At 34.8% G+C, this 14,270-nt stretch overlaps 2 protein-coding genes across 2 annotated transcripts; one reads left to right on the top strand and one right to left on the bottom strand.

Annotated features, from left to right (window-relative positions):
* Nucleotides 1–8,717: 8,717 nt before the first annotated feature.
* Nucleotides 8,718–10,830, top strand: LOC133815870 (ABC transporter G family member 10-like). Its single transcript, XM_062248651.1, has one exon. It carries the CDS (start codon nt 8,900–8,902, stop codon nt 10,757–10,759), a length of 1,860 nt encoding a protein of 619 aa, XP_062104635.1. The 5' UTR covers nt 8,718–8,899; the 3' UTR covers nt 10,760–10,830.
* A 1,126-nt stretch (nt 10,831–11,956) lies between these two features.
* LOC133815869 (transcription factor bHLH30-like) lies at nt 11,957–13,806 on the bottom strand. The gene is made up of 2 exons (XM_062248650.1): nt 13,365–13,806; nt 11,957–12,679 (listed from the first exon to the last, which is right to left on the bottom strand). Exons 1-2 carry the CDS (start codon nt 13,638–13,640, stop codon nt 12,221–12,223), a joined length of 735 nt encoding a protein of 244 aa, XP_062104634.1. The 5' UTR covers nt 13,641–13,806; the 3' UTR covers nt 11,957–12,220.
* Nucleotides 13,807–14,270: the final 464 nt, after the last annotated feature.

Below are 14,270 nucleotides of genomic sequence, written 5' to 3'. Positions count from 1 at the left end.
TATTAAATTAAGTTATAATCAATATTTTCAAATAATTAATATGATTTATTTATAATTGAAAATATTTGATTGTTATTTAATTTATTTTTATCTTGTAGGAATTATATTGCATGCTTGAAAGAAAGAAGAGAAAAGAAAACAAAAGTGGCATTTATGAAGAGAAAATAGCATTTTTGAAGTTTGTTTAGCCAACCCAAGCCTGGCCCAAGGCCCAAGCCCACGCTAGAAGCTCCCATGTGTCTTCAACCTTCATCAAGTCATCACCCAAGCATCTCCTCATATGCATATATGCATTTGCCACCTGTCCAAGAAGCTCCTCCCATTTCGTTCCAGCCATGCACTAAGGAAGCCTTCATCAATCACCCAAGCATCTCCTCATATGCATATATGCATTTGCCACCTTGGGCCTTGCCTTCAACCCAGCCCAAAACCGTGGGCAAGTCCTTCACCATTCAGCCATGCATCTCTTCAGCCTCATCTCCTTCAGCAGGCCCACGTTGGCCCAGCCTTGCACCAGCCCGTCCGTACGGCCCAGCAGCTCCACGCCTGGCACAAAACAGCCCAGCCGCCTACCTTCAATCAGCCTCTTGAGCCCATAAAATTACATTTTGTCCCCTATGACAAAAATGTCACCTTTTTACCCATTTTCTACACACTTTTTACCCCAAAATCATCATCACTCCTACAATTTACCCCTATTTACCATATTATTATTAATTTAATCAATTTACTTAATTTAAATTGATTATTTTAATAATCTCATTTTGGCTATAAATAAGGGTTTTGAAGACCATTTTGGAGTGCTTAATGTTTTGGTTACCATATTTTTCTCTCATTTTCTCTCTACCATTCTATCTTCCATTTGGGTTTTTCAAGAGCATTTTGCAAGTATGTATGTCTTTTATTTTGTAATTTCTACTCTAGTTATGTGCTTCTAATCTTTTTCATAAGATTATTAAGATCATGATGAAGCAACTTGTAACTAGGTAATATTTATGTTGTATGTTGATTTCCCTTGTAATGCAACAAAGTCTATGGATTTTTCTTCTTCATATACTTCTATCATCTTAAATATCTTGTATTTTAGATTGTTAGAACATATTTACACTTTGTTCTTCATTAGTGCATAAACATAATATTCTTTGTGTAAGATGTGTCATTAAATTGTACACATCCATGCTTAGAACAAAAATATTATGTTTTGCCTTATAAATAATGTTCATTGATTTATTTGTTATTTCATTAGATTGATTTACACTAAATGCTTTGAAATTATAACTTTGAAAAGTGAAGAAAAATCCTATCTTTTTAGAAATAATTTGTGCTTAAAATTATAAATTTATTTAGAAAATGATAGTTTGATTTATTTTAACTATCACTAAAACTTGGGAATCAATGTACTTATAAATATTATTGGACTTATATTTTGTGGATTCTAATCCTTAATAATCTTTATTTTACTATCTTGATTTCTACTTTTAATTTATGTTTATATATTGTCTTTAATTTCTTTATTATTATCTTTTATTTTATTTTTATTATACAAAAATCCCATTAATCTTTGGAACTAGGTTAGAATTTATTAATTTTGATTTAAAATAGTTTTCTCTTTTCGATTTTAGACAACTCTTTTGGGTTCGACATCCTTGCTTACACGATCACTATTCTATTTGAACGATTCGTGCGCTTGCGATTTATATATTTAAAACATACCCGTTTTGGGTCCATCAAAGAACAAACATAAATTTAGAAAAATAATAATAATAATTAAAATAGGATATTTTATGATAATTTAAATAATTAAATCATATTTATTTAAAAATAATAAAAGCATATATATCATTTTTTTTATCTTATAAATTTGTCTGATAGTTTGTTTTTTTATCAAGTGATTGGAGCAATTTTTCTTTATCAAATTCACCAAATGATATTTTTGCGAGATATATTAGAAACTAAAAATAGTTGATGCATATATATACTACTGTCTACACTATGGTTTTGTTTATTCTTATTTTATTTCCATTATTAATTTTTTTTTAAATATTATTGTATTTTATATATATGTCATGTAGTTATGTAAATATATATTTATGTCAGCATTGTATTTAGATGTCATATATGTATAGATTATTAATATAAATATTTATATATAGTATATGTGGGATGTGAGCTCCTATAAGTCATTATTTGACTTTGACTGTCATGTTAGTTGGTTCATTAACTAACTTAACGGTTTAAGTTAACAAAAGTCTTGGCTATATATATATATATATATTGTGGCTTCTCGGTTCAAGACAAGAGGTCAGATATACAGAGCTATAATTTCAAGACTAAAAGAAACAGAGGGTGAGATCTTGATCGAGTGAATAAGAGAGAGCTAAGGAAAGAGCAAGCTTAGAGGGGTTTCGGGTTTATGTAATAGGCTGCATATGTTGATGAATATGCAAGCTTGGTTTGTGTGATTAGAAGAGAGATTTTCTTCAGTGTTGTTGTATGAGCTACTCAATTGTGTTGGCATCCTCTTTATTCGATCAATAAAGGATTACAAAGGGTGTTTCCAAGACTGGATTAGAGCCAATAAATCATCCTGATTTATTGGACTTGAACCAGTATAAATCTGTGTCTTGTGTTGATTTTAGTTTTCTGTTTTGAGTCTTAATATTTGTTTCATGATTATCGTTTTGTGTAGTATTGTGTATTAACTTCTGTGCAAGTTTCAAGATAGACTTTGAGGCATCAGATTTACTACAATTGGTACCAGGAGCCAGGTTCTTGTTCACAGATTCTGGCATCAAGAACTTCAAGATTCCGCTGCTAAGACTGGTTGAGAAGATTACTGTTGCACAGAAGTGATCATGGCAAAATTCGAGTTGGAAAAGTTTGATGGAACTGAGGATTTTGCACTGTGGAGAGAAAGCCTTAAAGGGATTTTGGTGCATCAAAAGGTGTCAAAGATTTTGGGAGAGGACAAGCTTCTGGCCGATAAGAAACCAGAGGAAATTGCTGAAATGGAGGAGATGGCATATTATACTATCATCATGCATCTCTCCAACAATGTCAGAAGGAAATTGATTGCTGAGAAGACTGCTAAGGATCTTTGGAAAAAATTGGAAGAGTTGTACATGAAGCCTTCTATATCAAACAAGATCAATCTTCTTGAAAGATTGTATGGATTTCGGATGACACCCTCACTGTCATTAGATGAGAACATCGACAGGTTTAATGAGATCATTGTTGGTCTCTCAAACATAAGTCACAAAGTTGATACAGAAAGTCAAGCAATCATCCTATTGAGGTCTCTACCGATTGCATATCAAGAGGTTAAAGCTGCCATTAAGTATGGCCGAGATGTAATTGCTCTTGAAGATGTTCTTGGAGCTTTAAAGTCTAAGGATTTTGAACTCCAACTTGAAAAAGAGTCAAGAAAAGATGAGGCATATCTGGTAGCCAGAGGCAGGTCACCAAGAAGGAACAACTCAAGGAATGCTCATCATCACTCTCACTCAAGATCAAAATCTCGAGGAAGGGAAACCAGAAAATGTTATTTCTGTGGTAGACCAGGCCATTTACAGAGATATTGTCACAAATACAAAGAGCAGCAAGGAGCTTTTAGGAACCAAAATGAGAACAGATCTGAACAAAAGAATAATCACTTTAGCAAGAAGAAGGAGACTGCAGCAATGGCCGAGGAACAAGAAAATTATTCCACAGATGGAGAACTCTTCTCAATCTCAGAAATGAACTCTAACAGAGAGTGGATATTAGACTCAGGCTGCACATACCATATGTGTCCAAACCGAGAGTCATTTTTTGAGTATAAGTCTATTGATGGTGGCAAGGTTCTAATGGGGAACAATTTTTCTTGCAGGGTTGTCGGCATTGGAAGGGTGGCAATAAAGAACTTTGATGGTGAAATTATGATCCTCAACAATGTTCGACATATACCAGACTTGAGGAGGAATTTAGTTTCCTTAGGTGCACTTGAAGATGAAGGATATGGATACAAATCCATAAAGGGAAATCTCAGAGTTACTAAAGGTTCATTAGTAGTCATGAAAGGAGACAAAACTAATGGTCTTTATATTTTGCAGGGAGAAACGGTTTTAGCTGCAGAAACCAGTTTTGTTAAGAGCCAAGAGCAAGACATGAATGTGTGGCATCAAAGGCTCGGGCATATTAGTGAACAAGGTTTGAAAGAATTGCACAAACAAGGTATACTCGAAAATTTAAAGACTTGTAATTTACCATTTTGTGAAGCATGTGTATTAGGAAAGCAACACAAAATAAAATTCTCAGTAGCTAAACATAACACCAAAAGGATATTGGAATATGTTCATGCCGATTTGTGGGGGCCTTATAAGGTGCCTACACACTCGGGCAAGCATTATTTTTTGTCCATTATTGATGATTATAGCAGATGTGTATGGACATACTTGTTAGCTACTAAGGATGAATGTTTAAATAAATTTAAAGAATGGAAAATGCAAGTTGAAAATCAAACTGATCTTAAGATAGGAACTCTTAGAATTGATAATGGATTGGAGTTCATTAACACTGACTTTGATAATTTGTGCAAAGAAAATGGAATTACTAGACATAGGACTGTTGTAAGAACACCTGAACAAAATGGCATAGCAGAAAGAATGAATAGAACACTTTTGAATAAAGTGAGGTGTATGCTATTTAGCTCGGGTTTGGGTAAAAATTTCTGGGGTGAAGCTCTAGCTACTGCAACTTATTTGGTTAATAGAAGTCCAAATAGATCTATTGGTCTCAAAACTCCTTATGAAATGTGGTATGGCAGACCACCTAAGCTGAATCATTTAAAAATATTTGGTTGTACAGCTTATGTACACCAATCAAATGACAAACTTGAACCAAGATCAATAAAAGGAATCTTTCTCGAATACCCCATAGGAACTAAGGGATATAGAATTTGCATTTCTAGTCAAGGAAAACCAAAAACTGTTATTGCTAGAAATGTGATTTTTAATGAGAATGATATGCTTAAACTAACAGCCGAGAAAGGTAGTTTGTCTTTTGATGTTGCAGGAAAAACAGGTGAGAAAGAAGTAGTAGAAACTAAACTTGAACCAAGAGATCAAAATGACAACAATCAACATGATGTGATTCATGAAATCCAGGAGGAACCCGAGAATATACTTGAACAGGAAGATCTGTCATCATACCAACTGGCTAGAGATAGAACAAGAAGAGATATTCATCCCCCAGCCAGATTTGCAGAAGCAGATTTAATAGCCTATGCACTAGCTGCTGTTCAACACAATGACATACTCGAGCCTAACAGTTATGAAGAAGCTGTTTCAGGATCATACAGGAATCAGTGGAAACAAGCTATGACAGAAGAGATAGACTCATTAATGAAGAATAACACCTGGGAATTAGTTGAAAAACCTGCCAACAAGAAGATTACACAATGCAGATGGATCTTTAAGGTTAAAGAGGGTTTAAATGAAGGAGAACCAGTAAGATTTAAGGCTAGGTTGGTTGCCAAAGGATTTACTCAGGTGGAAGGGGTTGATTATACTGAAATATTCTCCCCAGTAGTCAAGTATAAGACCATTCGATTAATGCTCTCAATTGCAACACAGCTGGAACTGGAAATTGAGCAACTAGATGTCAAGACTGCTTTCCTTAATGATTTTCTAGAAGAAGAAATCTACATGCATCAGCCACCTGGATTTGAGATGGAACAAGAAGATAGAAAATTGGTATGCAAGCTGAAAAGGTCTCTATATGGACTCAAGCAGTCCCCTAGACAATGGAACAAACGATTTGACTCTGTTATGCATCAAATTGGTTTCAACAGGTCAATGTTTGACACTTGTCTATATTACAAGAACCTTGGATTGTCTACTATGGTATTCTTATTACTGTATGTAGATGATATACTAGTTATGGGAAAGGATCAAGCTGTAATTAATGGAGTAAAGGGAAAGTTGAAGAAAGAATTCGAAATGAAGGAGCTCGAGCCAGTTCAGAAAATTTTAGGCATTGAGATATGGAGAAATCAGACTGAAGGGAAGATGAGTTTAAAGCAATCAAGCTATATCAAGAAAATCATTCAGAAATTCAATATGGGAGATGCTAAAAGTACTTCAATTCCCTTAGGAGGTCAATTTTCACTCACTAAAGAGCAAAGTCCGAGCTCTACAGAACTCATGGAAGAAATGAAGAATGTCCCTTATGCTATGGCTCTTGGTTGTTTAATGTATATTATGGTTAGTACTAGACCTGATCTAGCTCACTCACTTAGTATATTGAGCAGGTTTATGGCAAACCCGGGTATGGAACATTGGAAAGCTCTTAAATGGTTATTAAGGTACCTAAAGGGTACATGGAATTATGGATTAGTTTATGAGAAGACTAAAGATGAAATGTATTTAACAGGCTTTGTTGATGCAGACTATGCCTCAAACAAAGACACAAGGAGATCAACTACTGCATATTCTTTTATGATGAATAACAGCTGCATATGTTGGAAATCACAGCTTCAATCTGTAGTGGCCTTATCTATAACAGAAGCAGAGTTTATGGCCACCGCAGAAGCGTTTAAAGAAGCAGTATGGCTCCAAGGAATAATGCAGGAGCTCAAACAGATCAAGCACTCGACTATCATCTATTCAGATAGTCAATCCTCAATCCACCTTTCCAAGAATCCAGTATACCATGAAAAGAGCAAACATATTGACATTAGATTGTATTGGATCAGGGAGAAAATCGAAGAAGGAACCATTGAATTGGAGAAAATAAGAACTGAGGAAAACCCCGCTGATATGGGAACAAAGGTGGTGTCAGTAAGCAAGTTTAAGCATTGCCTGAACTTGCTCAACTTAAGAGCTTGATCTGAAAAGGACAACTTTGGGAACACTCTTATTTTTTGACTGTCATGACTTAAAGGAACTAGGAGGAATTTGTGGGATGTGAGCTCCTATAAGTCATTATTTGACTTTGACTGTCATGTTAGTTGGTTCATTAACTAACTTAACGGTTTAAGTTAACAAAAGTCTTGGCTATATATATATATATATATTGTGGCTTCTCGGTTCAAGACAAGAGGTCAGATATACAGAGCTATAATTTCAAGACTAAAAGAAACAGAGGGTGAGATCTTGATCGAGTGAATAAGAGAGAGCTAAGGAAAGAGCAAGCTTAGAGGGGTTTCGGGTTTATGTAATAGGCTGCATATGTTGATGAATATGCAAGCTTGGTTTGTGTGATTAGAAGAGAGATTTTCTTCAGTGTTGTTGTATGAGCTACTCAACTGTGTTGGCATCCTCTTTATTCGATCAATAAAGGATTACAAAGGGTGTTTCCAAGACTGGATTAGAGGCAATAAATCATGATTTATTGGACTTGAACCAGTATAAATCTGTGTCTTGTGTTGATTTTAGTTTTCTGTTTTGAGTCTTAATATTTGTTTCATGATTATCGTTTTGTGTAGTGTTGTGTATTAACTTCTGTGCAGGTTTCAAGATAGACTTTGAGACATCAGATTTACTACAGTATAGAACTATAATTAATTTTATTATATATATTTAAAAATTTGGTATATTTTAAAAAAAAACAATAAACTAGTTTTTATTAAAATTATAAATAATGTAAACAGAAAAAACTACAAATTAAAACTGCCGATTAAAACCAATAAAAACTATTAAATACACATTTTTTATATAAAAAAGAGAATTAAATGACATATATTTATTATGATAAATGTATTATTATATGGTAACGCAGGATGAAATTAGTGATTCACTATTTTCACCAATAATATAGACCGCAATTTTGAGTGAAGAAACACAACCATTTGGTCGTCATACAAATGTACAAAGGTATTAGTATGACCGAGAATAGATAAGCTACTATTGCCCCCACAAATTCTAGACTTATCCTAATCATCACTCCTCCCTTGGTATCACCAAAACCAGAACCCCATTTAATTTTTACGACCGTTTCAGAAGAAAGCTAATAACTGCAAATGCAATACCACGACTCACATGGCTGAAACATTCTACACCAAGTAAAATTTCCTTTGATTATTATTACTAGGTCAAAACCTCAAACTAACACTTTACTTACCTTTTACCTAAACAATGGCGTTTTTGGCATCTTCTTGCAAGTTCTTTTGAAACTGTCAAGTTGTTGCCAAGTGGAGCCTAGCCTGGTTTTTTTAGTATTACAATATTCTTATCATTAATACTACCGTTTCTATCTAATATTATTCACATGTACGATGCTGCAAGACAATATTAGTGACCTGACAGGAGCCTTATTTGGTAACATAATTATGAATTGCCGACCACGATTGAAATTAGAAAACTAAACCCTCTTTATACTCGTTGCAAAATATTAATTACGTAATCATGAATTTCACAAAACAGTACTTTTTTTATTGTTAAAACAAAAAGACTAAACTAACGTATGCATCATCACATGATTATAGGTATAGCTATCTACTTTGTTTGTATGGATTCTATATTTACTATAAAAGTCATAATAATATTAAGAATCACTTTTAACAGAATGAATAGCATTTCTTTCTGTCATGAAACGTACTAATAAAACAATAATAATAAAAAAATAAAAAAAACCCCACTATCTCTTCTCTCTCCCCCCCACGCCATTTAAATGACCTTTGTTAATTTTATTTGATTTGTACAAATGATCTAACCATAGAGAATGATTAAACACAACAAAGGCTTAAAGTTGTAAAATTTCAATGCATGCACACGTTATCTAAATATATTCTTGCAGCCTTTTGCGTGTTCAAAGCAGAGTCAGTTTGGTGTGTTAGTTCATCTTCTTCTCTCTACTCACTCCCCTCACATTCCATATATATCTGATATCACTCTCTCAAAGCTACTCTTTCTTCTCCTCCATGGACTCACACTCACCACCAACCAAGAACTCGGATTATCTCGCCGGAGGCGGCGAGAAAACCCGGTACCGGATTCGAACAGATAGTCTCTCGTACAAGCTGTCTCGCCAAGTTGATGAGTACAGCACTTGGATGTTCAAGAGAGAAGTGAGTCCAACTACTTACATTTTGAAGAACGTAACATGTGAAGCTAGACCTGGGGAGATCACAGCCGTGGCTGGCCCGAGCGGGGCCGGAAAGACTACGTTGCTTGAAATACTTGCAGGGATGATCCCTTTGAGCAGAGTCACAGGCCATGTTTTGGTCAATGATCAGCCCATGAATGTCAAGAATTTCAGGAGAGTTTCTGGCTATGTCACTCAAGACGAAGCTCTTTTCGCGCTTCTTACAGTTGAAGAGACGCTTATGTATAGTGCTCGGTTGAGAATGCATGGCGGGCATGAAAAGGCAGTGATCAGAGTGAAAGAGCTGTTAAAGGTGCTTGGTTTGGAGCACGTGGCCGGTGTGAGAATCGGTAGTGAATCGAGCCGGGGAATCTCTGGTGGTGAGAAACGACGTGTTTCGATTGGAGTTGACTTGGTTCATAACCCGGATGTTCTTCTTTTGGACGAACCAACTTCGGGTTTGGACTCGGCTTCGGCTCTCCATGTAGCTCTGTTACTGAAAACCATGGCTACAAAACAGGGGAAGACCATCTTGTTGACTATTCACCAACCGGGTTTTCGAATCCTTCAGCTGTTTGACCATATTCTCTTGCTCTCAAATGGGGTTCTTCTTCACCATGGTTCTCTCCATATGTTGGAGGAGAGGCTCAGTATTGCAGGTCATACCATTCCTCGCCATGTTAACGTGCTTGAGTTTGCCATTGAAGTGACAGGAGATCTGTCTTCAGCCATGGAAGAAAGCGAAATAGACGATAGTGAACATGAAGAACTGGCTGATTCATTCAGAACAAGTCCACTCCCAGCTAGTGATATCGAAAAAAATCAATTTTTCTACGCGAATACACCCTTTAAGGAGGTTTTGATACTGAGTGAAAGATTCTTCAGCAACATTTTTAGAACCAAACAGCTCTTTGCTGCTAGAATAATTCAGGCATTGCTTGCAGGGTTCGTACTTGGTACTATTTTCATGAAATCTGCCGATCATCATGATCCACAAAGGGTCACATTCCAAACCCGAATGGGGTTTTTTGCGTTCAGTCTCACCTTCTTGCTTTCTTCTACAACAGAAGGATTACCAATTTACTTACAAGAAAGGAGAATCTTAATGAGAGAAACATCCAGAGGATCTTACAGGGTATATTCTTATGTGATATCAAACACCCTGGTTTTTCTTCCATTTCTACTAGTTGTTGCTGTTCTTTACACCACCCCAGTATACTGGTTAGTCGGATTAAGAAGAGATATCGATGGTTTCCTCTATTTTTCATTGGTGGTTTGGATGGTCATTTTGATGTCCAACTCTTTTGTAGCTTGCTTTAGTGCACTGGTACCAAACTTCATCACTGGAATGACCTTAGTCGCAGGGATTATGGGGTCTTTTTTTCTGTTTTCAGGCTATTTCATATCAAAAGAAGATTTACCCAGATATTGGATTTTCATGCATTACTTGAGTTTATTTAAGTACCCTTTTGAGTGTTTTATTTTAAACGAGTATGGAGGAGATAAAGGAAGGCAGAGATGCTTGGCAAGTCTGGGAGACCAATGTGTCTTGTATGGAGATAAATTTTTGGAGCAGAAAGGACTGAAAGAATACCAAAAATGGAGTAACTTGAGTGTGATGATGGGATTCATTATTGGGTACAGAGTACTTTGTTATCTAATTCTATGGTTCAGAACTCACAGAATCAGGATTTAGAACGTATCTGTCAGTTTGTGTGTAAAATAATCACCAGTTTATGATGATATACCAATAATGAAGATAGCTTTGTGTGAAAGTTTCTCATATTTCTAGCCTCTTTAGCCTTTGTAGCAGCCACTGTATTTAATATCAATATCTATGTGCTTAATCCATATTTTAAAAAATCTTAAGATAAAGCAATCCAGATTGAACAATTGCTTTAATCTTCAAGTGAAGTTACATGACCAATTTACTTGAAATACTAGAACAAGTTTCCAACCTTTATTTTGTTTCTTTCCTTTTGTTGTTTTCTTAGAACAGTTATAAAGTAGAAAGTGTAAGAGAGTACACTGTTTTTGCAGCTAGCACTATATTCTTACTTATCACAACAGTATCTACTATCTATTTCAAGAACTAATGCTTTATTTCAACAACATAAAAATGAAGCTCAATAATGTCTCTAAAACACTATCCAATATTAGAAAAGTTAATATCCATTGTAAGTATGAATAATGGCAATTATATCTATAATAATACTCATAACTAATAGTAATAAAAGCAACAATGACAAGTACCTGACACGAGTATAGGTAAGTGTGGCGATGGTGATGAAGTCTCTGAATCATGGCAGCCATACAGATGTTCATCAAAGGTGCCAGGAGGCAGTCAAGTTGTATGTAATATTTTTGAAACTCGGAACCTTCTCATCAAATTCAACATAAGGCAATAATTGTTTTTTTTGTTACCATTATTATAAATGATGGTAGTTGAGACTATATTCACATTCCAATACAAAATTAGTGAAAAATATCCTATTCTATGTTATGAGCAACAAAGTAATTGCGGCTAGTTAGGTATGAAAGTTGGATATCTTTATAAGATTCAGGACTTCGACGTGTATAAAACAGGTCAGAGAATAAAGAATAATGATACATTAATAATAATCTAGTACTTATCCATCCTAATACATTGCTCATGATCATCAATGACTTTTATTTTTAGTTGGCAGAACGTTCACATTTGAACCCCTGATAGTGACTGTTTATGTAATAAGATAAGCAATCAGAGCTTATTTTATTTTTAGTTGGCATTGCCTATGTAATTTTTTATTTTTGAATTCTAAATGCAATCAGAGCTTTTGTTAGTTTACAAATTTATCCTAAAACTAAGAAAAGATAAAAAGTGCCTCTCTTACTTAAGTAATGAACAAAGTCATTCAAGGACATCAAGAACAACTTTCCATTTGCAAATTATGTCCAATAGGACAAATTTCAACTATTCATATTACAACAAATTATTTTTTAGAGAATAAGAGATTGGAATATACATCTACAAGAACATATAAAAGAAGAAAAGAAAAACACAGCTATCTGTAACTATACCAGTATCATGTTCAGAAGTATGCCTTTGCATATATGGATTGACTAATATACATGCAAATGATACATACACCAAATATCTCCACATGAAGATAAACTCTTAAGGATTGAATACAGAAACCCTCCTCTTCTTGTTAGAAAGTGTATTTCCAATGAACTGATCTGAAGCAGAAAATTTGTCAAGTACAGACCTAAGAGCTTGGCAGATAGACCTTGCTTGAAACCGACGGACATCGTCGTCTTCAATCTTGTTTTCGTTGCAGGTGGTTATAACAAATACATTTTTCATTCTACATCCTAAGGTTGCAATCTCGGCGCTCATTACTATCACTTGTAAAGCATCAAGTGCTTGTCTTAAATCAGACAGAAGCCCAGGTTTATAGTCACAACTTAGAGACACTCTAATAGAATAAGGCCTTCCTTCCAATTCATCCTCTGGCTCCACTTTTACTTCGTCAAAGTCTTTTGGTATGGCACAATCTTCACTCATTTCTGCTGTTTTCCTCTTAAGATCTTTCAAGTGGCTGATCACTTCAGCAAGCAATGACGCTTTGTCCATCTGAGAGTTAGAGCTAACTATTCAGCCACCCAATTCCACATACATTAATATATCTAAAATTTAAAAGATAAATTCTCTAGAACAGCTTCTTGTTTCCACTGTTAATCACTAACTATAAATAAGCTATATATCAGTATTGCATGGCTTCAATTACCTTACTATTGAATAACCATATCCCTAGTGGCCATGCAAAATTCAGAGAAAAGAGTTCGCCAAAAAGTCTGCTAGCAGTAACAAGCTTTACTATATATTATCCAATGCATACTTATCATTGCCTAATATGTGTACACATCAAGAGGAAAACAAAAACTTTCATCAATTATAAACACCGTACTAAATAAATCTATCCCAAGCTACATAGAGTCAAATCTAAAGCATGCAGTTTCCTCGGTTTGAAAAATGATCTTCTGTCTCGCAAGGCGTTGGAACTTGGAACCACCTTAACCAGGCTAGTATTTTGAGGCCCGGTAACCCTGATCACTAAAGCTACTTGCTTGAAAGTTTGAGCTAACGACATACGCAGATAAATTCAAAATTTTGGCATATAGCTTAATTGGAAAAAGCTAGCTAGTTTTGATGCACTTGATAAACAAAAATGAAAAACAAAAATTAAAACAAAAAACAATGTCACAAACAATCTGCATTGGCGCATCATAGATTCATAACAGAAACTTAAAACACGAACCTTCATTGCACCAGGTAATAGGCTCCGAAGCGTATCAAAATGGGAATTTATTCTGGCCCTGCGCCTCTTCTCTGCCTCGCTATGGTTCTTCAAAGCCTCAATAGTTCTCTCCGCCGACACCCCTTTTCGCTCCAACTTCGCAGGAGCCTCCACAAGCTCTCCTCTCACGCTATCCAAAACCAACCCACATCTTATGGAAGAATTTCCCAGATATCCATCATTTCTCATCTCAAAATCAGAGTTAGAAACGGCAGAACTCCACGAAAAAGGTTCCATGGCAAGGCAACAAAGCAAAGGGTACCAAGGAAAATTCACAAACAGTTAATGATCAACAATTCATCTGAGAAATGGGACCAGAAGACAGGATTAGTGTTAGTGAACACGAGTTCGAGAGCCAAAAAACACAATCTTGTACGACGTATTTTTGGGTATATATGCTTGTGACTTACTATATAACTTCCAAAGAAGAGTGCTTTGAATAGAAAAAAGTCACCATTTTCTTTTATGTCAAGTAATGCTTAAGATGTTTTGACCGTTTTTGGTAATGTAAAACAAAAACCCAATAAAGAATTTATGAGATAAGAGCACTCATTGGCTTAGTTATATTACCAAAATATGTAAAAAATTACTATAACTAACAAAAATGGGTATACATTGGATGATGTATTTTACAAATATTTTTATATAAAGCTACAGTACTAAGCTATATTTAATGTATACTATTCATCCTTTAACCCAATATTATAATATTAAAATATATTATGATATTATTGATAGTTATAAAAAATATTTGAAATGAATAAAAAATGTTTGAAAATATAATATTTAAATGATATAGAGAAAAAAATAAAGAATCTGATGTATGGTAAAATGTAAAACTTAAAGGTAAAATAGAAAAATGTGTGT

The sequence above is a fragment of the Humulus lupulus genome, chromosome 2 (assembly GCF_963169125.1).
Source record: "Humulus lupulus chromosome 2, drHumLupu1.1, whole genome shotgun sequence".
Taxonomy (NCBI): domain Eukaryota; kingdom Viridiplantae; phylum Streptophyta; class Magnoliopsida; order Rosales; family Cannabaceae; genus Humulus; species Humulus lupulus.
The sequence above is the reverse complement of the archived record's forward strand: the minus strand, read 5'-3'. Positions and strand labels throughout refer to the sequence as shown.

Excerpts from the sequence above, each read along its gene's own strand:
- LOC133815870 (XM_062248651.1), top strand. The coding sequence starts at position 8,900 with ATGGACTCACACTCACCACCAACCAAGAACTCGGATTATCTCGCCGGA.
- LOC133815869 (XM_062248650.1), bottom strand. The coding sequence starts at position 13,640 with ATGGAACCTTTTTCGTGGAGTTCTGCCGTTTCTAACTCTGATTTTGAG. Across the intron at positions 12,680-13,364 it reads TATTACCTGGTGCAATGAAG|ATGGACAAAGCGTCATTGCT; the intron begins GTTCGTGTTTTA and ends TCTAACTCTCAG.